At 35.2% G+C, this 26,047-nt stretch overlaps 1 protein-coding gene across 2 annotated transcripts in view; it reads right to left on the minus strand.

Moving 5' to 3' along the window:
* Grid2 (glutamate ionotropic receptor delta type subunit 2) overlaps positions 1-26,047 on the minus strand; it is a 1,380,466-nt gene that overhangs the window by 206,333 nt on the left and 1,148,086 nt on the right. For both annotated transcript variants that reach the window (XM_027926659.3, XM_027926658.3), the window contains one exon: positions 6,664-6,859. In XM_027926659.3, coding sequence (XP_027782460.1) covers positions 6,664-6,859 — 196 coding nt within the window. The remainder of the gene's footprint in view (positions 1-6,663; positions 6,860-26,047) is intronic.

Raw genomic sequence — 26,047 nt, forward strand, 5'->3', positions numbered from 1 at the left:
TCTTAAACCTGTTTTAATCTTAGTTTCTCCAATTTCAATGAATGACAATTTCATTCTTCCAGTCTCTCTGGCCAAAGACATTGAATTTGATGTCAATTACTTTTTTTCACCTCCCAATTATTATCTTTTAGAAAATCAGAGCTACCTTCAAAACATATTCAAATTCAGTCACTTGTCACCACTTCCAACATTACCACTCAGGGCCAGCCATCACTGAGTCTTACTTGGATTACTGCAGTGGCCTCCTCACTGGTCTCCCTGTTTCCATCCTCAACCCCCCTGTTCTCCATACAGCACCAGAGTAAACCTTTAAAAAGGGTTATATCATATCACTCCAAACCCTTGCGATCCCAATCTCGGAGTAAAGCCAAGGTCATCGAAAAGGCTCCCAGAATATTACAGATAAATGATTCTGAACCACTTGAATGGGACTTAAGAAATCCTATTGCCTGCCATTTCCAATTAAGATACAATTTGAACTTTAGTGAAGTCCAAAGCATCAGCCATTTTAACAGCTTCCATCCAGCCACCTCTCACTCTGATCTGATCTCCTGTCCTTCAGCCCTAAAACCCCAACCCCTCTCTGTGAACCCTGTTCTAGGCACATTGGCCTTGACATTCTTTTTTTTTAATATTTATTTATTTTTTAGGTCAGGATTATTCTTTTTTCCCCCTTAAAAAATTATCTTTATTTGAATTAGATACAATTTTTTTTATACATGTACTTTGCATAATGATGTACATCACATTCCACCATCCTTGTTAATCCTCTGCCCCCTCTCTTTCCCTTCCACCCCTCTTTCCTATCTAGAATTCAATTAATCCTACCATGCTTTCCCTCTTTACCCCACTATGAGTCAACCTCCTTATATCAGAGAAAACATTCAGCATGTGTTTTGGGGGGATTGGCTAACTTCACTTAGCATTATCTTCTCCAACGCCATCCATTTACCCACAAATGCCATGATTTTATTCTTTTTTATTGCTGAGTAAAATTCCATTGTGTACATGTGCCACATTTTTTTTAATCCATTCATCCACTGAAGGACATCTAGGTTGGCTCCACAGTTTAGCTATTGTGAATTATTGGCCTTGACATTCTTCACCCCACCTGGTCTCTGCCTCAGGAATTTTGAAGTGAGATTTCCTCTACCTGGAACACCTCCTGTTCCCTTCTTCTCCCCACTACTGCATGTCTCACACACTGTCATCCTTCAGAGCTCTACTCAAATTTCACTTTTTCAAAGAGGACTTCCCAGACCATTTTATATGTGATATTCCTGCTTCTGTTCTCTTTCATTCTTATTCTTCCAATTTTTCTTTATAGCATATGTTTATGTGATTTCTGTTGTCTTCTCTTTACTACACTAGAATCTGTGATGGCACAGAGACTTTGCTTGTTCTGTTGTACCTTTCATTGCCTAGAACATTGCCTGGTAAATAATAGGTGATTATGTGTTAAATGAGTTTGCAAAATTGAAGGTTCTTTTAACCTAGTTTTTCAGCCAAACTGAATAAAACAGGGATAGGCTTAACTCAACAGTTTATAGGGTCTGGCTGTTTTTCAAAATCCATGATATTGACCATATTGTTTAGACTTTTGTTTTGGCTTCCATTGCTAGTCTTTGATTTTCTGAATAGGATTAGTACTGGGTCCAGTGGTTTGGCTTGATGCCCTCTCTGGACCTTACCTGTTCCTCCAGTAACGATATTTCTTATACTGTACTGCTCTTGAGCTGATAAATTGATGCTGTCCTTCTGATTAAATACTGCTGCTACCTGGCACTACCATCCATTTTCCTGTTACCACACACTTTTGGACTTTGTTATCTGTAGTATTATTTACATACCACTGTGGTCCTCTGTCCAGGACAGAAGTTCTAATTCTACCAACAATAATTTTTATTGACTTCCCTAGTGTTGATCATTGCTCAATTTCTAGAATGATTTGTTCTTTACTACGTGGGTTATAATAGGTTTCCAGCAAATTAATATTGGCTTCATAATAATAATCAGGGACTTCTTGTTTCAGTGTTGTTCAAAGATCCTTCATTCCTGGTACAGTCCTTACCTGTGACCTGGAAATTTTACCATCCACTCTCAGAAATTACCTGTCTTATGCCCCTGTCTGTTATAAAGTAATATGACAGACTAAATTCCATTAATGGCCTAATGCCAATAACTCCTTAAATTTGTAGCATTCTAAAATGTATTTGGGTGCTAACAGGGATGGACTTTCCATGGCATAATTTCAGAATGTTGTGGAGTCAGCAGAACAGCCCCCTAAATTGTTTCCATCTTTCATATTGCCACCTTCAGTTTTTCCCAGTGCAATAATCATATGATTTGCCAAAATATGAGTCAGATCATATTAATATTATATTCAAAACCCCTAAAGATTCATATCTGTTAGTTAGGTTCTTGTTGCTATGACCAAAATACTTGACATAAACAACTTAAAGGAGGGAAGATTTATTTTGGGTCATCTCATGTTTTCAGAAAATGCAGAAATCTCATGATGGAGGATGTGGTGAGCAAAGCTGCTCATCTTGTGCTGCCAAGAAGGGGGGAGAGGCACAGGAAGGGGCTAGGGATAGATATAGTCCTCAAGGCCACATCCCCAGTGACTTATTTCCTCTGGTCATACCCCACCTGCCTAGGGTTACCACTCAGTAATTTATTCAAATAAATAATAATCCATCAAGTCGACTGATGCTGTTACATTCCCCACTATTCAATCATTTCACCTCTGAATATTGCTGCATTGCCTAACACATGAGCTTTTGGGGGGACAGTCCAGATCCAAACCATAGCAATATCCCACATGTAAAAGCCAACTTAGAATGTTTTATACAGCCTTGGTTTCCAAATCACACTTCAACATGCATGTGAATCATGTTCAGATTTTGTCAAATGAGATCCACATTCAGAATGCTGGTGGTAGTGGCTTAAGAGTCTGCACTTCTAAAAAGCCCTCCGGAAATACTGATGCTGCTAGTTCATAGGTCCACAATTTGAGGAGTAAGTCCCTACATGAGTTGTATCCTCTTTACATTCTAACCCTCCACTTCTCTGAGTTTCTAATATTTCTGATATTATCCCTTATAGCTGTACCCACACTGGCCTCCTTTATGGTCTTGGAACATTCTGGAATGCTCCTACCTTAAGGCCCTTGCACTAGCTGACCCTCTGTCTGGAAGCATTTCAATCAGATATCCTATACTCCACCTGTTGCCCTTGCCCCTTTACTTCAAGTTTTTGTTCAAATGTTACTTTTTCAGTGAAACCTTCCTTGGTCACTGATCTAATAAAGCAGAGCATTCTGCTCCTCCATATTCCCTACCTCCCTCTTCCATTGTACCTTTTCTCCTTAATACTTCTCACTACTGAAGGTATAACATCCTTTACTTACTTTGTTTATTGTCTGCCGCGCTGGTTAGAATGCACACTCCATGAAGGCATTTGTTTACATTTCTCTTCACCCCAGTGACTAACCCCTAACACATAGAAGATGCTTGGTAAATAATTGTTGAATGTCTGAAAAAATTCTGTTACATTATTTGAATCATAACTTTTTCTATTTATGCAAAAGGTCCTAGGCAGAGCAAGATAGAAACAAATTTGTTGTAGTTTAATTAGTATTGTTCAGTGAAGGCGAATGTCTCACAAGAATAGTAAGTCAGAACTTATCTACTTAATGCTCATTTATACAGATTTTCTTGGTACCAGTGGAACAAAAATGTTAGATGGAATCAGGATCCACCTTTAAGTAAGAGAAACTTAATGAGACTAGTAACAGAATTAAAAACAAACACAGCCTGCACATTATTAATGAGATCTCTTTCAAGTTATAGATCATGAGGACTTTGTTTCACAGTGATGCAGGTTTTCCTGGAAGGCAGTTACTGGATATGTGGATTCTTGTCAAAGATACTGTAGAATAAGTTTGGCCTTTTGTGGAATGTTGACCTAGAAGACCTCTGAAGTCTTTTCTGTCTACACAAATTAGAAATCAATAATAGAGAACAGGAAGCTGCTTTGTGAGGTGTGCAATTTGAGTTGCTCGAAGAATCCACAGTCACACTTCACGTTGGAGTTCTCGATTTCATGAACCTCCAGTGAGAATAGCAGGTTAGGAGGTTATTGTATGTTTGTTGGTTGATTTTGTTTTTTAATTTTGAAGCTGGTCAAAACCTTGCAAACTGAACCAAAGTACATTTCATTATTGTGACCTATTCTCTGCCCAAACAATTTTCAGCTGCCTCTGCCTGGGGTGAAAGAAATATATAATACAAACAAATTTCACTGAGATATTTTCTGTTAAATGTGTAAAGGCATTCTTCACCAGACTGCTAGTAAATCAGGAAACAGAAGAAATACGGTATAATAAATATTTGAGGCCTTGATTTTTTGGTTTTAAACTTATTAGCCCTCTTTATCAGCATATTATCAGAAGATAAAAATTGTTCTCCACTTCTTTCACTGCGTTTTCTTTTTTATTATGTCATAATTTTAAGTTAACACTAGGAAATATTGAGCAATAAAGCTTTGTAGCTACCAATCTCTCACGAATACATTGTTTAAGGTAATCTTCAGGACCATCTGATGAGAGGCTTATGGCTCTAATCATACTGTTTTATTAAATCATACATAAATTACCTTAATTAGCTTTGACAAAAGATGGGAGAATTAGGAATGCTTATCTGTTATGAAACTCTGAAGGTCTAGGCACTACCTAGCTAGTCATGTGTACACATTTTATTTAAAAAAATGAGCTAGATTCAAAGTCAGGTTGATGTGCTTGCAAATCTCATGTTTTTAAAAATTTTATAGTATTTATCACAATTTTAAACATTTTATTTATTCACATTTCACTTCCCTTTTATTTTCCTTACAGACTCTATTTTATGAATCTAGTGCCTATTTCTCTGTTGCTGAATTTATCTCCAGTTCCTAGATCAGTGTTTGGTATATAATTGGTACTTCATAAATATTTAATGAAAGAACAAATTAATGAATGAGTGACTATGTACATTTTCAAAAAATATTTAGTTAGACTACAGCTATCTAGTAAAAGAAAAGAAAATGAAATATCTCTGGAATAATACTGTATAGAAAGAGATTATTAGGCATGGGGAGATTTGGCTTCTAAAATGAAATTGAAATATAAAATTTGAATTTTTATCTATACTAATCCTCAGGGAGAAATCTTCTTTTTAATGTTAGACAATATAACGAAAAAAACAAAACAAAAACAAAAACAAAAAAAAAAACAAAAACTTTCCCCTAAACCATTTAGCCTTCTCATTTTAGAGTTGAAATTCATCTATATCCTAAAATGTCTTCCTTCTTTCTCTTACCCCCCAAACATGTATTCATTCACACACCAGATCCACCTCTCCTACTCTCCTCCCTACTAACTAAGGACACCCTGTGAACTTCCTGGAGCCAATGGTCCTCATTAGAAAAAAAAGAAAGAAAAAAATTTTAGGGTAAATGCATGGCCCCTGGGAAACTGGGATTCTTAAAATGAGGGCAAAGGACTTAGAAGCCATTGCTAACAGGATATTCACTGATTGTAGAATATCCACTTCCTTAAAGGCATTGTTAGTACTTAGAGGTTTACCTTAGCATTGTCACTTCTCAACAGAATGACATCAATGTGGTGACTCTAGTGGCCAAGGAGACAGTGGTAAGCAGATAAGGGGCATCACATGGAAGGCTGAGAGTAATGTTGGAGCCTATGGCTGGGGAATTTTAATAGTTAAAATATTCTCTCGTATAACATCTGCCTTCTGAACAAGAAACTCAGACTAGGGGTCCAATTATTCTGCTGCACAAGATCACAGAGGAAATGTACAGAGCATTATTGCTGCCATTTTGACATTCATTCATTCATTCACTCATTCATTCATTCCATAATTCTTTGTTGAATGGGGGATCACGTTGACTTTCAATAGGTTAGCTCCTGGACACAATTTTAAGCAAAAACCATTCAGTTCTCACACAGAGATTGCTAGGGCCTGAACTGCTTTAGTATTCATGTAAATAAACTATGGTCCAGAATAAAAACTAGCTTGTTCAAAAAAGGTGAAAAGCCTTTCTAAGCTTTTTTTTTTTTGTCTGTTATTTCTAAATAACGGTTATAGAAATACAAGATGTATATAAAGATTTTTCACACTCAGAAATAGAAACGGACATTTATAGGCATGTTATTTGTTGACAAGATTAAATTTTGCTTTGAAATAGCTTCACATAATCACAAGATAAAGTTTTAATCTAAAAACAAATGCAGTGTAGAAAATACCCTGAGTCATTTAAAAGAATTGTATAAACTGAATGATATATGGAAAGGAATTTGTAAAAACTTTTTAGTCTTCATGTTTATAATGCCTTAATCCTTTTCAGAACAAAATATCAGCACATGTTTTTTAGTTTAGAAAGTCCATGGGAAATGGATCTGTTAAGACACTGCAGAAGACTTTGAATTCCTCTCCTGATGCACTGAATTGTTTCAAAACCTTCTTTAAATCAACAGAAGCTGCAATTTACCTGAAAATTCTATGTTAGAGTTAACAAAAAACAAGAAATAAATTTCTACTTAGCAATTCCAACATGAAAAATAACATGTAAAGATTACTAATGAAAAACCATGGCCAATACCTTTTGAATGCCTGCTTGGGACTCCAGGACATTGTTCTCTGATCCATTGCTTCGGTTGATCATACGCCACATTTGGGAGTACATGCTGTCCCTCTCAAAAGGATTCAGTCCCTTCATGCGGACATGCTCATATACTGCAGAGTCCAGGACTGTGCCATAGGGGATGTCTGTTTGCTTGGAAAGGTCCTGAAGAGACCTTGATTATTTGGAGAAAAGAGAGACAGAGGACATAATGATTATTTTCAAGTGAAAGTAAAATTCAAAAAAGAAAAGGGCAATATATGAGAAGATAGATTTTAAAAATTGTTTTGATTATTTTGTTGTCTCTTAATAGTGAGACAAAATGTATAAGGAGAACTGATGTTAGGATATATGTAACAAATTATGAGATAAAATAGTAATCATTGAAGAAGAGGTGAACATTTTTAGTGGTAATGCAGACTGTTTTGGTAGACCGTCACTGGGGAAAAAGAAATCTAGTAATACCATTAAAATGATCACAAATTAAATTAGATTGCTATGTAATCATAAATAATTTAATAGTTAATTTTAAGTATAATCATTAGCCTATGTTCTTTTAGTTGTCAAGCCTTTAATAGTTTTATAAAATAATTACATTTTACATCAACAACATGTTTTTAAATAAATGTATGTTTAACAATTAGTATTGATAGTCATTATTATGGTGTGGCTACTGCACATATCAGGCAATTGACATGTATTATCCTTATAGCAGTGCCTCATTTCAGAACTGTTTTCACCATGTTCTCAATGAGGAAACTTTTAGGTTGAGAAAATAAGTAATTTAGAGTGCAAAATCAGGGAGGGTCAGAGCTAGGATTAAAATGTAGGTCTGTCTGCTTCTAAGGTCACAGTGTTTCAAATGCAAGATACTATTATTTCTGTATTTCTCTTGCAATATTTGCTCTTTTTTTGTATATGTGTGTGATTGATTGTGTGTGGTGTGTATGTGTGTAGTAGAGAGAGGGAGGGAGGGAGGGAAGGAGGGATGGAGAGGAATATTGACTTCTATTTGTAGTCAAATAGGACAATTTTCATATTCCTGGCAGCAGAATATATTTTCAGCTTTCTTGGTTATTGGATAATGATCGAGGATTTTCAAATCCATCTTTGAGTTAGAGATGGCATTTATTTATCCCAGGTTATCCATTTCTAGTCTGGTGGTCAATTTCCTTAAATTTGGGTTACAGAGCCACTCTATAATTTCTGATTTGGAGAATTTGGTACTACTCCTTGGAATTCATTGAATTTGTGTTTGTGAACAACTTTAATGACTGACATTTAAGAATAAATATGGCTTTGACATAGTGTTCAATATCAAATGCTAGCATGCTTCCAACTAACTTCTAAGAATGGGAGCAGATGCTTTGAAACACTATGCCATATTTTGAACAAGAAAAAATGCACCAGGTACTCCACAACATGAGCCATGAATCAAATGTAATGTATACTTCTGACCTTTGGTTTGTTTCTAAATGGAGTTAACTAATGATTTCCTGAGGGTCTTTAAAACCAACACTTGCATTGGACAAAGAATTGGGAATATTCTTAAGTTCACTAATCTCCATCATGTGCAAAACTGTGTGGCATAAAATAAATTATAGGTCCTGTTTGTTAGAGGTATATTTATATCAATTTCTAACTATAACTTTCAGCAAGATTTAATTTGCGTTTTGTTGAATTTTGTGTTGTTGATACGTATCATTTACTCCAAAGAAAATACTGCAGTAATAATTTCTTTTTTGCTTTACCAATTTGTTGTGTAAATAATGCACTTAAAAAGTATTTTGATGAGAATTTTCTGGAATATTCTACAACTACTAAATTAATTCTAGCATTTTTCAAAAGATAACTAGAGTGACAATGTAAATGAATAATTGAGGGCAAAAGCAAGAAAAAAGTGAGTTGCATGTAGATAGAATACAACTTAATGCTAGAGGGACAGGGTATTTATTTTTGGGACATATCATAATTATCTTGGTGATATTGTAACAATAAGAATTTTGTTTCAAGAGAAAAAATTACTGCTAATTACTGCTAATTTATTGATTTTCTAGCAATGGACGCAAAGCTGTATTAAATACACAATATTTTCAATGTATTTTCCACTGTGTGGTTAAAGGAACTCTAAAATGGTAATACAGAAAGAAGAATAAAATATATCTATACAGGTTATAACAGTCTCCATTGATTCAACTTCTACAAATGCAAGCTTCAGAACTGTTTTCACCATGTTCTCAATGAGGAAACTTTTAGATTGAAAGAATAAGTAATTTAGAATGCAAAATCAGGGAGGGTCAGAGCTAGGATTAAAATGTAGGTCTGTGTGCTTCTAAGGTCACAGTGTTTCAAATGCAAGATACTTACTATTATTTCTGTATTTCTCTTGCAATATTTGCTCTATGTTCAAGGTGAAGTAGTCGTACATAGTACCATATGGAACTTGAAGGTCCATGTTATGGTTTACCAGAAACCGTACCAGCATATGATCAACTACTTGCTGCTTGGCAGTTCTGACAATCAGTCTTGATTATAACTGTCAAAGGCTTCAATTTGGCAGAGGTGAGATTTTAGTTTAGGGTGAATTTTTTCTTTTTCTTTCTTTTTTTTCCCTTTTTCTAAAAATACAAGCTTGCCCAAAGAGTCACACTATAAAACACAGTTCAATAAATTTATGTTTCCTCTTAGCCTTCCATGAAAACAGAAATCAAATGTTGGAATTCTTTCTTTCTTTCTCTCTCTGTCTCTGTCTCTGTCTCTCTCTCTCTCTCTCTCTCTCTTTCTTTCTTTCTGTTTTATACTAGGAATTTAATGCTGAGGGTGCTTTACCACTGATCTATAACGCTAAGTTGTTGAGGATGTTGCTAAGTTGCTGAGGCTGACTTTGAACTTGCAATCCTCCTGTCTCAACCTCCCCACTCGCAAGGATTACAGGATGTACCACCATGCCTGGTAAATGTTGGGGTCTTTAATATAAACAGTTTTCTGTTTCACAGCTTCACCTTAAATATTAGTTTTAAAACCTGAATATAGATTTATACTATCCCAGTTTAGTTGGTGAAATCGTTTTGTATACAATGAAATTTTAAAGGAATATCTGAATATATTGCCTATATGAAGTTCCTGATGTCAGAAAACAGGCAGCTTATTTTTAACATGCTTCAAGTTTAGAACAGCAGAGCATTTTGTAATTTAGAACAAAGGCATGTTCCCTCTAGTAGTTTCTGATATCAAGTTCAGTGTATAAATTTTCCTTGAGACATGCCTGCAATAAAAATTACAGCTTGTCGGATTCAGTGTCGTTCCATTATAGCACACCAAGACAGCACCAAAGGTGACAAAAATAAAATGACTGAAGCAAAATGAAGTGAACACAAACAGCTTATCATAGAAAGAGAAGGCTGTTTTAGGAGCCCAACATAGAAAAGGAGTGCCTATCATGAGGAGCCATCTTGGTTTTTTTTTTTTCATGCTAATAAGATTTTAGAGCAAGGGCAGAAATGTGATGGCCTATGTTATGAACCACTGAAAGGAATCTATTAGGTTATTCTACAAGCTGTAATACTTAAAAGTTGTATCTGAAGGTCAAATGCTGAGTGAATATTATTTAAATAGGGCCAATCACTGCTTTAAAATGCAAAGCAATCCTAGAATCATCCATAAGCACCTAAGACATAAATTAATTTACCATGATGAATATTAACATTTCTTCCTAACAATAGGCAATGTTTTCCCAGGTTGCAGAAGGAATGAGGGAATCTAGAACATTTCAAAATAGAGCTGTGAATACACTCAAAATACACTCCATTTTTCTCCCTGTAACCCACACACCACTCAATGAATGCTCACTCTGTGAATCTATTAAACCTGAGCTCCCCACACCCCAGACACATTACCCGTGTCACAAGTTCACACAGAGTGAAAATTGAAAGCATGTGACTGTAAGTGGTAAATGATAAAAGAAAGCAAATGTTTGCCACACTAACCAGCCTTGTTTTTTTTTTTTTTTTTTTTTAACAAGCTAAGATTCATTTATTTCCCATTCTGTTCTCCTATCAAACTGATATCAACCCATGGCACAAAACAATGCTGATAGAGAATAGATAAGCATCATGTAGCTATTTATATGAATATTACATACACCAAGGAACTGGCAATTTAGGGAAATTCTGTGGAAATAAATTTTAGGAATTTAAGTGGACCTACACTGATTTAAAACTCTTTACATGAGAATAAACATTTAAACCCCTTCAAGAACTTAAAACTAATTTTGATATATGTGATGGTCTTAAATATAACTGACAGCAACAGCTTTTATATTGGGTAGGGGGGATTTCATGTCGAGCAGATCTGTTACTCCTATAACCTTAGTTTTTTTCTTCTATAAAGTGAAGAGAATAATTCCTCCTCAGAATCATGAGAGAACCTGTCATAACAGCCTCTGACCAAAGTCCCAATTGTGGTTATGATGATGGTGATTTTTCTCTCTATAAGGCCACATTTAATGATTTCTAATGAATATCTCTTTGTGGAGAAGGCAGGATGGCCCTTTGTAACATTGTTGAAGAGAAGATTCAGGCATTGAGCTAGAATTGAACAATGTCTGGTTTCCCTTCCAAGTACAATGTTGAATGAACCTACGATACTTAATGGTCATAAATTTCTTAATAGTGGATTATTTAGGCAGGTTATAACTTTTATTAACAAAATTATGTTACAATGAATGTGTCACTAAAAAATGTTTATATTTCTAAAACTATCAGATAGTTAAAAAAAATCCAAAGACTATTCCCTGTGCAGTGAACTTTCATTCATATTTTTACCTATTTTCCTTTAACAAAAGAGTTGATGTTATCCACGTAAAAAATTTTCGAAGAACTTCCATAAACCTCTCTGTCCCATCTCACCATCATCTTCTTTTAAAAAAATTAAATTGAGCTTGGTTGTGGCAATGCTCACCAACAAATGACACGTCTGATCTGCCAGCTCCATCCCAAGAAGGGTAAGTCTAATCCAATTTTTAATGGAACAGAACAAGTCAACACAAGTTATTACATCAGAAGGGATTTTTCTTTGGGTCAGGGAGAGAAATGAAATGTGGCTGATAGGATTAGCACTTGATACTTCAGGCAAAGGGCTGACAGTGGAAAACAGACTAGAAGGAGTATAGGACAAGCATTCTCCGACTCCATTCAGGCCTCTCCGCCGGCCCTTCTCTCCCCAGCTTCCTCCTCTGGATACCGATTTCAGCATCTGTCAAAGCTCAGATACTGCTGCAGGCCCAGGGCTCAACCAGGGGCCCCAGGGCTTTGTAGCAACCACATAAAGAGCCAGCCTAGTACCCAGTGCCCACTGCTGTCCATTGGCTCTAGCAGCTGACAGCTGCTAGGCAAAGAGGGCAGAAGCAGGTTTTCTAGCATAAAAAGTGATTCACAATTTAAAACTTAAAAGGACAACTAACATGCCATCAGAATGAGAATGTGCTCTTCACACTCAAAAAGCAACTGAAAGTGTTGAAAAACAAGATTGGGCGGTTAGATAAGGCAGGCTTGTGTCTGAGAGGTACTGTCCACAGCCCTAAATAACCTCTCAGTTTCTAAGAGTAGAGGTTTTAAGACATAAAATTTTAATTTGTGTTTCAATCTTTGAGCAAACTGTTTCTCCAAAGTTCAATTGCTTTCGCCTATTAAACAGAGTGAAATAATAATTTTATGCTGAGGTATTTGGAAGTTTGAATTAGATACTGCATGTAAGACATTTTCCTTAGTGATTAGCACTCTAAGTGCTCTATTAGTAATAATTACAATTACTAATTTTATTATTACTATTATTAGTTTTACTTGTTCCCTGCTATTCCCTTGGTTTCTAGAAATGCCATTTCCTAATTTTCCTATCAATTAGACTCATTCTCTGCTAATCATTCTTCTTTACCCGTGGACTTTCATTCTAACTTCTCTTTTCATATAATCTGTCATCAAATTCTATACCTTTTACTTTTCCAGTCTTGAAATCTTTAAATTTTTTTTTTTTTTTTTTTTTTTTGCCAATACCCTTGGAATTTTTACTTACTCATTTCTAAGTCTTCCCTGTCTCTACATTAACACACTGCTAACCCATCCTCCATACCACAGCTTGTTCTTCATATGAACATTACACATGCTCAGGAAATGTGTAATTTGGGGTAAATCTAACTGTACTACTGCCTTGTTTAAATATGTCTTATCCCAGAGCCCTTAGAAAAATGCTTCCATCTCTTTAGCTTTCAAGATTCTTCAAAAGTTTCTCTTAAATCTTTTTATTTCCATTATTAAAAATAACCATTTCCCCTATTTACAGTCACAATTAGGCCAAACATACCATTTCTTCATTTCTTAGTTTAGAATCTACTACACCTTGGTAGATGTTTTCTCCACAAAAGATACTTCCTTGTCTACCTGGTGAATCCCTTCCCCTTTAAGAACAAACTCCACTGTCTCTTCAGAGAGTGGTCTTCTAACATTCAGCATATGTTACATTTTAGCATTGTGTTATGAAACTTTACTTCTTTACACACCTTGTTACTGATGCTTCTTAGTTTTTAAGAAGTTGAAACATAGTTTTTCATTGTTGAAACATAGAACCGAGCACTGGGTCTGGAAAATAGTCAGCAATCAATGAAGCTCATTTGTTTTGGCTAGAAAAATACTCTTGGAAAATCAGATTCCCATTTAACTAGCACTGCATAAAAATGGAGTTTTAATTATATATTATCAGTCATTCAGTGGGTAATTTATCATGGCCAGAAGTATTTTTGGGTGGGGAGAAATATATATGTGTGTGTGTGTGTGTGTGTGTGTGTGTGTGTGTATATATATATATATATATATATATATATATATATACACATTTATACATATATATATAGATAGATAGATAAGTATATATGTATAAATGTATATATATATTTATTTTCCTCTCCAAGAGATCTTTGGAAATCTCCCTTGCAACAAAATCAGCTGTGAAAGCTTTATCAGTGAATTGTTTGCCAAAGCATTTTGCCATGTATGTAAAATAAATAAATTCAGCAGCAAATCAAATAAAAAATAAAATACAAACAAACAGGACTGAAAAAGGTATTTGGAAGAGCTCATAGACCATGATTTTGGCAGACATCAGACCTGGAACAAAGGCTAACAGTGCAGACAGAGAGAAGTGGGTTGTTCACTGAATGATTTTTGACTGAAATGTCAGAAGCAAGATGAAACAGAATTGCTCAACTAACTCTGTCAACTGAAATAACTAACATAAATAAAAGAATTTATGATTTTAATAGTTAAAGACGACACAAATACCAAGAACAAGGAGAGAATAGCCACCTTTGGTAGTATTATTAGTATTACAGAAAAATTAATTTGGGTGAATTTAAAAAAAATTTTGTTTTTAATATTTATTTTTTAGTTTTAGTTGGACACACTATCTTTTATTTTACATTTATGTGGTGCTGAGGATTGAACCCATCGCCTCAAGCATGCTAGGTGAGCACTCTACCACTGAGCCACAACCCCAACCCCTAGGGATTTTTTTTTTCTAGTAGGATATTTATATAATGAGGAGTAAGACCATGTGTGTGCTCTACTTAGAGAAGAATGAAATAGGCTGTCCACCCTCCTACTGTGGCATAGCCAATGGCCAGCTGTTCTTTGAGAAACCTCATTCCTCATTTTAGTAAAGTTTTTCAAACTCCTCGGATATAAGTTAATAACGAAAATCTGATGAAATGCAAAGGTACCAAGAGCATATGTTGAGGTAAACAGAACTCCTTGCTGTAAATAGGGAAGTTTAGCTTGTAGATGGTGTGGTTCATATGAAGAGCTCAGGGAGCCATCTTTTGTGTCCAAGAGTGTTGCTTTAGAGAGGAAACAGGCTCAGGAAAGAGATGAACATTCCTTTATCTCCATAATACAAGGTTTCTTAGTTTTTAAAAGATTAAGGTCAAAGTGACTTTAGAGGAAGAAATAGGGCTTCTTCTCATAGATTAGATTGTATGGCTTTAAAGTGTACATTATGGGGAAGGTAATCAGGGGAGCCCAGCACAAGTCTAAGGAGACCATGTTCCAGTGCTGAAGTGCTGTGTCTTCATTCCTCTCCCTGGTGCTAAAACCGCTCTCTTCTCAGGGCAACATAAAGTCCTTAGAAGAACAAGCTGAAGTCTGAAGTTGGAATGACACCAGAAAGGGCAGAGGGTGGAGACTTCTATTCTTGGGGAAGCAGGGAGAGTTTCCCAAGCAAGACCTTCTGTGTAGACAGAGTGCTTTATAGGAGGTGTCATATGAAGAGCAAAGACTGGAGATGTATGGAGGGTCAGCAGATGAGAGGCTCCAGGAGGAACACTGGAATATGGACCAAGTGGTGCAGGCATTCCCTTCACTCTGATTTGTTCCTCTCCCTATCCTCAGTCAGAATCCTTCACCTGTCCCTAAGCCCTCCCTATGTGGAACAACAGAGTACCTTAGATAAAGATAACTTCTTGGGCTCTGAACTTCTCTTTATTATCTTATTATTAACACATATTAATTGTACATGTTAGGGTCTGTAAACAAGTCTGGATGGCGCCTGGCATTTTGCCAGAGGGAGTGGTTTGTGAAGTAACGCCAGCGAGCCATTAAGTGTGGAGGTTCCTTATTGGTTGACTGCTGTATCTAGTTTATGTTAATTAGATAAGCTGTGTGGAATGTATAAATACCCCTCCTGTCCTACAATAAATGGCTCCTATTCCTGCTGTATCAATGTACACAAGTTGTTCGTCACCCCCCGGTTATTTTGCTGCAGCCGGACTGCAGCAATACAAATAAATGGGTTTCACTGTGACATTTCCATACATGCTTGTATTGTGCATTGATCTTGTCCATACTCCCTTCTATCCTTACTCTTCCCTCTTCCTTTCTCCCTAGTCCCCTTCCCATATAGTCTTGCTTCAACTTTCAGGACTTTTTTCTTTGGTCTGGCTAATTCTCTTAAAATAATGTCCTACAATTCCATCAATTTTGCTGCAAATAACAGGATTTCATTCTTCTTAATGGCTGCACAATACTCCATGTGTGTATGTACCTTATTTTCCTTATCCATTAATCTATTGATGGGCACCTTGGACTATTGTGAATAGTGCTACAATCAACATGGGTGTTGTTTTAGTTAGCTTTTTCTTCACTATGACTTAAAGACCAATTATAGAGGAGGAAGAGTTTATTTGAGGGCTCACAGTTTCAGAGGTCTCAGTCCATACTCAGCAGGTTCCATTCCTCAGGTCTCAAAATAAGGTAGCACATCATGGTGTAAGAGTGTGGTGGAAGGAAGCAGCTCATATGATGATCAGAAAACAGAGAGAGCAAATCCACTCACCAGATACAAATGTGTACCCCAAAGCCATGCCCTCAATGCCCCACCTTCTCCAGCCACACCCCACCTTGACTTCAGTCACTACTCAGTTAATCCCATCAAGTTATTAATTCACTGATTGGGTTAAGGCTCTTGTAACCCAATCATTTCTTCTCTGAACTGTCTTACATTGTCTCACATGTGAGCTGTTGGGGGACACCTCATATCCAAACCATAACAGGCGTGCCGGTTATTTCTTTTATATATTGACTTCATTTCAAATATATATCTAGGAGTGCGAGAGCTGGATCATATGGTAGATCAAATTCTATTGGTACAGTGGCTGTACTACTTTATATTCTCAACAAATATATATAAAGATTCTTTTTTCTTCACAGCTTCACCATTATTATTATTACTAGTACTAGTACTAGTACTACTACTACTACTACTTCTTATCATTCTGACTGGGGTTAGATGGAATCTTAATATAGTTTTTTTTTTAACCAGGTATTGAACTCATGGGGTGCTCGATCACTAAGCCACATCCCCAGACCTATTTTGTATTTTATTTATAGACAGAGTCTCCCTGAATTGCTTAGTGCCTTGCTTTTGCTGAGGCTGTCTTTGAACTTGCTATCCTCCTGCTTCAGCCTCCTGAGCTGCTGGGATTACAGGCATGTGCCACCGTGTCCGGCCCAGAATCTGAATATAGTTTTCATTTTCTTTTTTCTGATGGCTAAAGGTGTTTACCATATTTTCATATGTTTATTGGCATTCATATTTCTTTTTTTTTAAAGTGTTTGTTTAGATCATTTGCCCATCTTGATTGGATTACTTGTTTTCTTGTTTTTATGTTGTTAATTCATTTGAGTTACATATATTATGGATGTCAATCCTCAGGCAGATGTATAACTGGCAAAGATTTTCTTCCATTAGGGTTTTCTCCTTACTTGTTGATTATTTCCTTTTCTCTGTAGAAGATTTTTAATTTGATGTACTCCCATTTATCAATTTTTGCTTTTGTATCTGAGATATAGGAGTCCTACTCAAGAAATCATTGCCTGTACCAATATTTTGCTTCCTCTATGTTTTCCTCTAGTAGTTCAAAGTTTCAGGTTTGTATTAAGGCCCTTGATTCATTTTGAGTCGATTTTTGTACAAAGTGAGAGAGCCATATCAAATTTTAATCTGGATGTTTTCCTAGCACCATTTGTTAAAGAGGCTGTCTATTCTCTAGTATTATGTTTTTGGCACCTTCATTGTGAATCAGTTGCCTGGAGATGCATAGATTAATATCTAGGTTCTCCATTGTGTTCCTCAGGTCTCTATGTCTGTTTCTATGCCAATACCATGTTATTTTGATTACTCTGGCGCTGACGAATGTTTTGAAATCAGTGAAATTGTGAAGCCTCTAGCACTGCTCTTTTTACTCAGGATTTCTTTGGCTATTCAGGGTTTTTGTGCTTCCAGAAGAATTTTAGGATTTTTTTTTTTTTTTTTGTAGTTTGGTGAAGAATGTCTTTGGTATTTTGATGGAAATCACATTGAATCCATACATCACTTTGGTAGTGGTGCCATATTAACAATATTAATTCTCCCAGCCTATGAATGTAGGAAGTCTTTTTACCTTTTAGCATCTTCATCAGTTTTTTTCTTTAGCGTTTTGAAATTTTCATTGTAGAGGTCTTTCACCTCCCTAATTTGATTTATTCTAAGTTCTTTTTGTTGTCATCCATGTTTTATTTTGTTTTGTCTTCGGCTATTGTGAATGGAACTGCTTCCCTGATTTCTTTCTCAGCCAATTCTTTATTAGTGTATAGACAAGCTACTGGTTTTGTATATTGATTTTTTATCCTGATACTTTAATAAATTTGTTTGAGTTCTAAGAGTCTTTTGCTTAAGTCTTTAGCATTTTCTTTGAATTTTGTCATCAGCAAATAGGGATAATTTGATCTTCTCCTTTACTATTTGTACCTCCTCCCTTACCCTGCTTTACCTGCAGCTCTTGCCTAGTTGCTCTGGCTAGAATTTCTATACTATACTGATTAAGAGTGGTAAGAATGGGTACCCTTGCCTGGTTCCTGATCTTAGAGAACATGTTTTCAGTTTTTCCTTATTGAGCATGATTTTGACTATGGGTTTATAATATATAGCCTTTCTTATATAGAAGAATGAATCTTGTGTACCTATTTCATTCATAACTTTTATCATGAAAGGGTGTTGAGTTTTATCAAAGAATTTTCCTGCAACTATTAAGATAATCGAGTGATTTTTATTGATTTTATTTATGTGCTGTCTTACATTTTTTTTTGTTGTGCATATCTTAAAATATCATTGCATTCCTGGAATGAAACCAACTTGATCATAGTGTATGATCATTTGATTCCCTATTGAATTTGACTTGCAAGTATTTTATTGAGGATTTTTGCATCTATGTTCATTATGGATATTGGTCTATAATTTTGTTTATTTGTTGTATCACTATCAAATTTGGTAACAGGGTAATACTGGCTTCATGAATAAGTGTAGAAGGGTTCTTCCATTTCTATTTTATAGAATAGCTTTAGGAACATTGATATTAGTTCTTTAAAAATCTGGGAAAATTTGTCAGTGAACTCATCTGGTCCTTGGTTTCTCTTTCTTGGAAATCTTATTACCACTTCAATCTCATTTCTTGTTATTCTTCTATTTAGGTTTTTTGAAATCATCTTGGTTCAGTTTGAGTAGGTCACAGATGTTCGTAAATTTGTTCATATCTTCTAGATTTTCCAACTTATTGGCATGCAGTTTTTCAGAATATTTGCTAATGATCTTTCGAATTTCAATAGTATTCATTGAAATGACTTGTTTTTTATCTCTAATTTGTTTTTATTTTTTATCTCTTGTTAGGTTAGCTGAGGGTGAGTTTTGTTTATCTTAAAAAAAAACAACTCTGTTTCTTTGATCCTTTGTATTGTTCTTTTAGTCTCTATTTTTCCTGGGATCTTTATTATTTCTTTCCTTCTACTGATTTGGGGCTTGGTTTATTGTTCATTTTCTATGACATTGAAATGCATCATCAGGTTATTTATTTTTAGATCTGTCTTTTGGTCTCATTGCTATAAACTCCCCTTTTAGTTATACTTTTGCTGTATACCACAAGTTCTAGTATATGCTGCACTTCTATTATCATTTGATTCATTTTGATTCATAGGAGTACTTAAATTTCATTCCTGATTTCTTTAATAAACACTGTTCATTAAAAAGTGTTTTGCAATCTGCATGGGTTTGTATAATGTTATAATGTATTTTTTTCCACTTATTTCTAGTTTCATCCCATTGTGATCTGAAAAACTGCAAGAAACTATTTAAGTTCTTAAAATTTTTTTAAGATTTGTTTTATGGCCTAATATGTGGTCCATTTGGAAAATGTTTCATATGCTAATGGAAAGAATGTATATTCTGTAGCCATCAGATGGAATGTTCTGTAGATATTTATTAAATGTATTTGATTTATAGTGTAATTTAACTATAATTTTGATTTTTTCCCTATATGATGTATCTATTGGTGAAAGTAGGGTATTGAAGTTTCATTATTAGTGTACCAGAGTCTATTTTTCCCTTTATGTCTAGTAATGCTTGTTTTATAAAATTGGGTATTCTAATATTTGGTATGTATATATTTATAATCATTATGTGTTCTTGATGAATTGTTCTCTTGATCTTAGTCTCCTCTGATTCTCTTAAATTCTGTTTTGTGACTTATAAATATAGCGACTCGTAATTGCTTTTGGATCCCATTAGTTAGAATTTCTTTTTCAATTTTTTCACTTTCAATCTGTGTACATCTTTGCAGGTGAGGTGAGTTTCTGGCAGGCAACATGCTGGGTCTTGTTTTCTAATCCAATCAGTCTGTGTCTTCTAATAGGTGAAGTAAGACCATTAAATTCTGTTTTGTTATTGAAAGGTATAGAACCGTTCCTTTTGTTTTGGTGATTTTCTTTTTTTTTTTTTTTAATATTCCATGCTCTTTTCTTCTACTTTTATATCTCAGACATTGATGGTTTACTAAACTGATGTTTGACCTCTTATTTCTCATTTGCATCTTACTCTTCTAGGGAGAATTTTTATTTTCCATGCTCTCATGATTGTTTGTGTCTTTCTTCCTCTTCTGGGTGTAGAATTCCTTTAAATATTTTCTGTAATACTGGCTTAATGGTTATGAATTCCTTTAGCTTATGCTTATCTGGGAATGTCTTATTCTTCAGTTTTAAAGAATAACCTTGACAGATATAGTAATAAAGTTGGTTGGAGGCTATTTTCTTTCAGGATTTGTTTTAAGTCTTCCTGGATTTCAGAGATTTTGCTGAGAAATCTGTTATTATTCTAATGGATCTACCTTTTCACGTGACTTGGCACTTCTCTCTTGAAGCTTTAATATTCTTTTCTTTGTTTTGTACTTGGCAGTTTAACTATAATATATTACAAAGAGGTACTTTTCTGGTCTTGTCCTATTGGCTTTCTAAATTTCTCCTGTTCCTGGATTTCTCTGTCTTTTCCAATATTCAGGAAATTTTCTGCTGTTATTTGACTGATCAGATTGTCTGTGCCCTCTACATAGCTCTTTCACCTCTGGCATGTTGATTATGCAAATGTTTGATTTTTAAATTTTAATGGTGTCCCAGAGACCTTGTATATTCTCTTCATTCATCTTATTTTTCTTTCTGAACTATTTTAGAATGCTCACTTGATTATTATTTTTAAGGACTGCTTAAACAGCCATAGAATCTTGAATGTGGTTGATCTGGAAAAAGTGTGTGTCAATATTCATGAGGAGGACACCGTTCCTCTCTGGAACACTGTCACTTTGTGGTGGATTACTAGGTAAAGGGATTATAGTCCTCCAAAATAGCTGAAGTCCTTCCTAACAGATTTAGGAATACCCCCTGCACTTTCTCCCTAACAGAGTAATCAGAGGCATTCCTATCCTCCATGTGGTAGAGATAGAATGGTTACAGGTAAAACTGAAAGTTCACGTAAAACAGATACAGTTTAGAAAAATGGATGTCAGACACTACTTAAGAGTATATTATCCTGCAATTAGAAATATTTGTATTTCCATACAAACTTAAAAGTTGGTTCAAACTTATGGATAGAATAGGTCTTTATTAAGAAATACTCTGTTCTTATTGCTATTAAGCATGATTAACAAAAATGACTATTAAATTCAAAATGACAGTGAAGATTTATAATTTATGATATGGTCAATTAGTTAAATAAATCCTACATATTACTATTTAATGATACGTAAACTATTACATATATATATGTATGTCAAATACATATATGTACAACAATACACATATGTACATCATGAAAGGATGCTTTATATATTATATTTAAATAATATGTGATCAATAACAAAATCTACATATTACTGTATAAATATCAGCTAAGCAAAACTTCACTACAAAAGGCTTCTGTGTTCTGTGAATTCAATTATCTTGCAGTTTTACCATGTATGGTAAAATATATGTGCAGCTTCTTTCTTATATATTGTGAAAAAGACACAATACTTATTTATCCTAGCAAAGCAGGAACAAATGTGCATTTATTCTAACTTTCATATCCATCATTTCAATATGCCACTGTTGGTTGTCAGCTGACTGTAAACTTTCTGTTGCAATATCTTGAAATAATTCAGTAAACTTCAACAGTGAAATAGTGGCTTTTTATATTTCTACCTCCTTTAAGAAAATGAAGGACTTCACTAACTCCCATGAATTCCCCTGGGGATGATCAAATTTCTAAACAGTGTTAAAAAAGAATCCTAACATAATCATAACATCAGAGAGCTATGAAAGAATCACCCAAGGTGATTAGATACCATAAGGCATATAAGCCAGTCCACAAAACTGACTTTATTATTTTTTTCCTAAGGTATCTTAGTGACTTAGAAAACTTAATACTAGGAATTCCTTACTCAAGCCTAATTCAAAACCCCCCATATCAAAGAAGTGTCTCATTTTGTTTTCAGTAAAAGTGAATAATAGCTGCTTATTACTTCCAATATGATATTAAATTATTTTGCTTATGATAATGGTATCTATTACTCAGTTTTTCATAGATATTAGCTATTTTTTCCTCTCCTGCTTTAAGGTTTGCATAGTTTGTGAGCATGATAAATAGGCCATGATGTGCTGCGAAAACTGGAAATCCATATGCAACAAAATGAAATTAAACCCCTTTTGCTCATCATGCACAAAAGTTAACTCAAAATGGATCAAGGACCTAGGAATTAAACCAGAGACTCTACATCTATTAGAAGAAAAAGTAGGCCCTAATCTTCATCACGTGGAGATATGCCCCAACTTCCTTAATAAGATGCCTATAGCACAAGAATTAAAACAAAGAATCAACAAATGGGATGGATTCAAACTAAAAAGGTTTTTCTCAGCAAAAGAAATAATCTGTGAGGTTAACAGAGAACAAATTTTTACCCCTCACACATCAGATAGAGCTCTAATCTCTAGGGTATATAAAGAGCTCAACAAGAGAAGCACCAAAAAAAAAAAAAAAAAAAAAAAAAAAACCCAAATATTCCAATCAATAAATAGGCCAAGGACCTGAACAGACACTTCTCAGAAGAGGATATACAATCAATCAACAAATATACAAAAAAATGCTCATCATCTTTAGCAATCAGAGAAATGCAAATCACAATTACTCTAAGATACCATCTCACTCCAGTCAGAATGGCAGCTATTATGAAGACAAACAACAACAACAAGTGTTGGTGAGGATGTGGGGGAAAAGGTTCACTCATACATTGCTCCTGGGACTCCAAATTAGTGCAGCCAATTTGGGAAGCAGAATGGAGATTCCTTGGAAAGCTGGGAATGGAACCACCATTTGACCCAGCTATTCCTCTTCCAAAAGACCTGAAAACAGCATACTACAGGGACACAGCCACATCAATATTTATAGTACCACAATTCACAATAGCTAAACTGTGAAGCTAACCTAAATGTCCTTCAGTGGATGAATGGATTACAAAAATGTGGCATTTATACATGATGGAATATTACTCAGCACTAAAAAAGAATAAGATCATGGCATTTGCAGGGAAGTGGATGGCATTAGAGAAGATTATGCTAAGTTAGCCAATCCCAAAAAAACAAATGCCGAATGTTTTCTCTGATATAAGGGGGATGACTCAAAGTGGGGTAGGGAGGGAGAGCATGGGAGGAAGATTACCTCTAGATAGAGAATAGGGGTGGGAGGGAAAGGGAGGGGGAAGGGGAATAGCAAGGATGGTGGAAGGTGATGGCCATCATTATACAAAATATATGTATAAAGATGTAAATTTGGTGTCAACATACCTTATATACAAACAGAGGTATGATAAATTGTGGTATACAGGTATTGTGGTATTAAGAATTGTAATGCAAAAAAAAAGAGAGCTCATGTATAATGGCATAATTTGGTGTAAACAAACTTTATATACAGAGTTATGAAAAATTGTGCTGGCAATGGATAATTATGAATGTTATGCATTCCACTATTGTCATGTATGTAAGAAATAAATAAATTTAAAAAACAAACAGTGGTAAAATATAAAAAATAAATAAGCCATGGTGGTGTTTAAAAGATTTGAACAACTTTTATACTACTAAGTCATTTTCTTAATAAATAGCAATGTTACAATTCATTATAGTTGTCACATGGTTCATTCTGACACACACACACACACACACACACACTCTGAGTCACATATTTGTCCATATTAAACTTCATTGTACTTCTAATCACCTTGCTTAATTTGTCAAGGTCCTTATAAAATCTTACAGTGTGGTTCTAGTCAATAATCACTCCTACTCAATATAGAGTAATCTGCATATTTAATAAGCTTACTCCCTATTTCATACTTCAAATCAACACTGGAAATGTTAATTAGAATCAAGACCAATGCTGACTTAAGGAAAAACCTTTATTCAATATACCCTTCAAGTCTGACATTGAACCATTGATCACTGCTTTGCACATGGCCCACTAACAAGCTATGGTACAACAATACATACTAATACTACATGAAACAATGATCCAAATAAAATACAGTGTAGATTCAGATGAAAGAAATCAATAGCAATTTGTATTTTTTCCCTATATGGTCTTTTGAAGAGCTCAAAACACTAATCACATTATCAAACTTTTCACAGTGGAGTGAAAAAAAAATAAAAGACTAGAGAGAAAGAAATTACCAGGATTAACAGTAAGCAAATTTACTACTGTATTTAAATACCCTATGAACTATTCCTGTCAAAGGAAGGCAGAAAGTCTTGGTGTTAGTGAATGTGGTAATGAATCCCACTAAAAACAGAAATCTGGGCTCATTAGAATACAGAACAGGAGACCAAAATTTTACTGATCACTTAAAATTTCTCAAATTCGAAAGATATGATTCCTCTTTCTAGCATAGAAGGTCTGTGAATTTCTCTAAACCATTCTTTTTTTTTTTCTTCAAGAATGATTCAGAGAAAATATCCTCTATGCCCAATTAGGCAATATTTGGTTTCTGAGGAATTTTAACTAAAGTTGATAATAAATGTGCATCCTGATGCAGAGATGAGGTCTTATTAAAAGCCACTATTAGATCGTAAATGCTCAAATTGTTCTGCAAATGTGCTCCCCACACCCAATTCAATAGCAGATCTTGAGAAATCAGCATCATTTCTCCCAGAAAACTCCATCTGGGAAAAGAGCCGAGCCAGCCAGCTGCAGACTCCGTTCCTCACCTTCCCCGTCACTTGCCATTATCTGGGCCATTTGGGTATTTTCCAAGCTCATCCTTAATATCAGGCCTTGAGAATGGGGCCTCTCATAGAGGTGTCTGTGTGTGTAGGAGTGGAGGAGGAAGCCATTAAAAATAAATTGAGTATCTTTAGATGACAGAAGCTGTGGAGGCGCTAAGAGGTTCTGAGGACTAATGGGGTCAAACAGGTACTTAGTGGAGGGTGGAGGTCAGCATGCCAAGGCCCCTAGCATGATGGAGAGGCCAGAGGAAGAAAGGCGAAACTGGAAAAACAGACATAAAGGAAGATAGGAGGGTGACAAAGTAGGAGTTTCTGCCTGCCAATCAAGGATTTCTTTTATAAGGTATCTCTGCGAATCTGTTTTCTCACGTATCTCAAATCTTTAATAAAATACCTCATTGTGTCCTGTTCAATATAGTTGAAGGGACACTGAAAATAACTTCATTCAAACTATGGAACCAATGTTTATGTAGTGAGAGAGGAAATGAATCACTTTTTTTTGAAAGTGCAAAGAGGCTTTAAAACTTGCCTGCTTTTTAGTAGCAGGAAGGAGACCTGGAGGTTTGAACCTAAGTCCTCAGTATCCCTTAGTAGTGTTCTGCCAAAAGCCCCCGACTGCCAACTTCACTCTTGCTGATTTCTATCACTGCTCCTCCCACATTAATTTTGCAAAAGCATAATCCATACTCAATACTACCTCCTCTACGGCGACTAAACAGAGTCCTCCCAACTAGGGAGTTTTTACCATATGCATGAACTTGTGGTAGATAGAATTTATTTATTCAGCAGCCTTCAGGTCAGGAAGGAAAATAACAAGAAATAGAAGGTGGGGATTTTATTCTCGAGTACTTAATAGGTTTCTAGGCTTAGAGGAATTAGAGAGAGAGAAGGATTTATTTGTTTAGAAGGATTCAGTTTATCCAGAAGAAGGAGATCACCTTAGGGGTTGTGGAAGCTTATTAGGTTAGCAAAGTTTTTGTCTTGGTGAGCTCTGTGTAAACAAATTCTACGCCAATGCTAACATAGCCCTGTTCCTGGGAACCACAAATAAAGTGGGAGACAACTTTTAATTAAATGCTCACTGAAGGGTGGCTTTGAAAGACCGACCAACAAGTCTTAGAGTTTTTGCTTTTCTTTTTTTTTGAGATAGGATTCTGTCTATGACATCTAGATGGCTATATGCTCGTAAAACATCCATCATTGCTGTTCTTAAG

This window comes from Marmota flaviventris, chromosome 7 (assembly GCF_047511675.1).
Source record: "Marmota flaviventris isolate mMarFla1 chromosome 7, mMarFla1.hap1, whole genome shotgun sequence".
Taxonomy (NCBI): domain Eukaryota; kingdom Metazoa; phylum Chordata; class Mammalia; order Rodentia; family Sciuridae; genus Marmota; species Marmota flaviventris.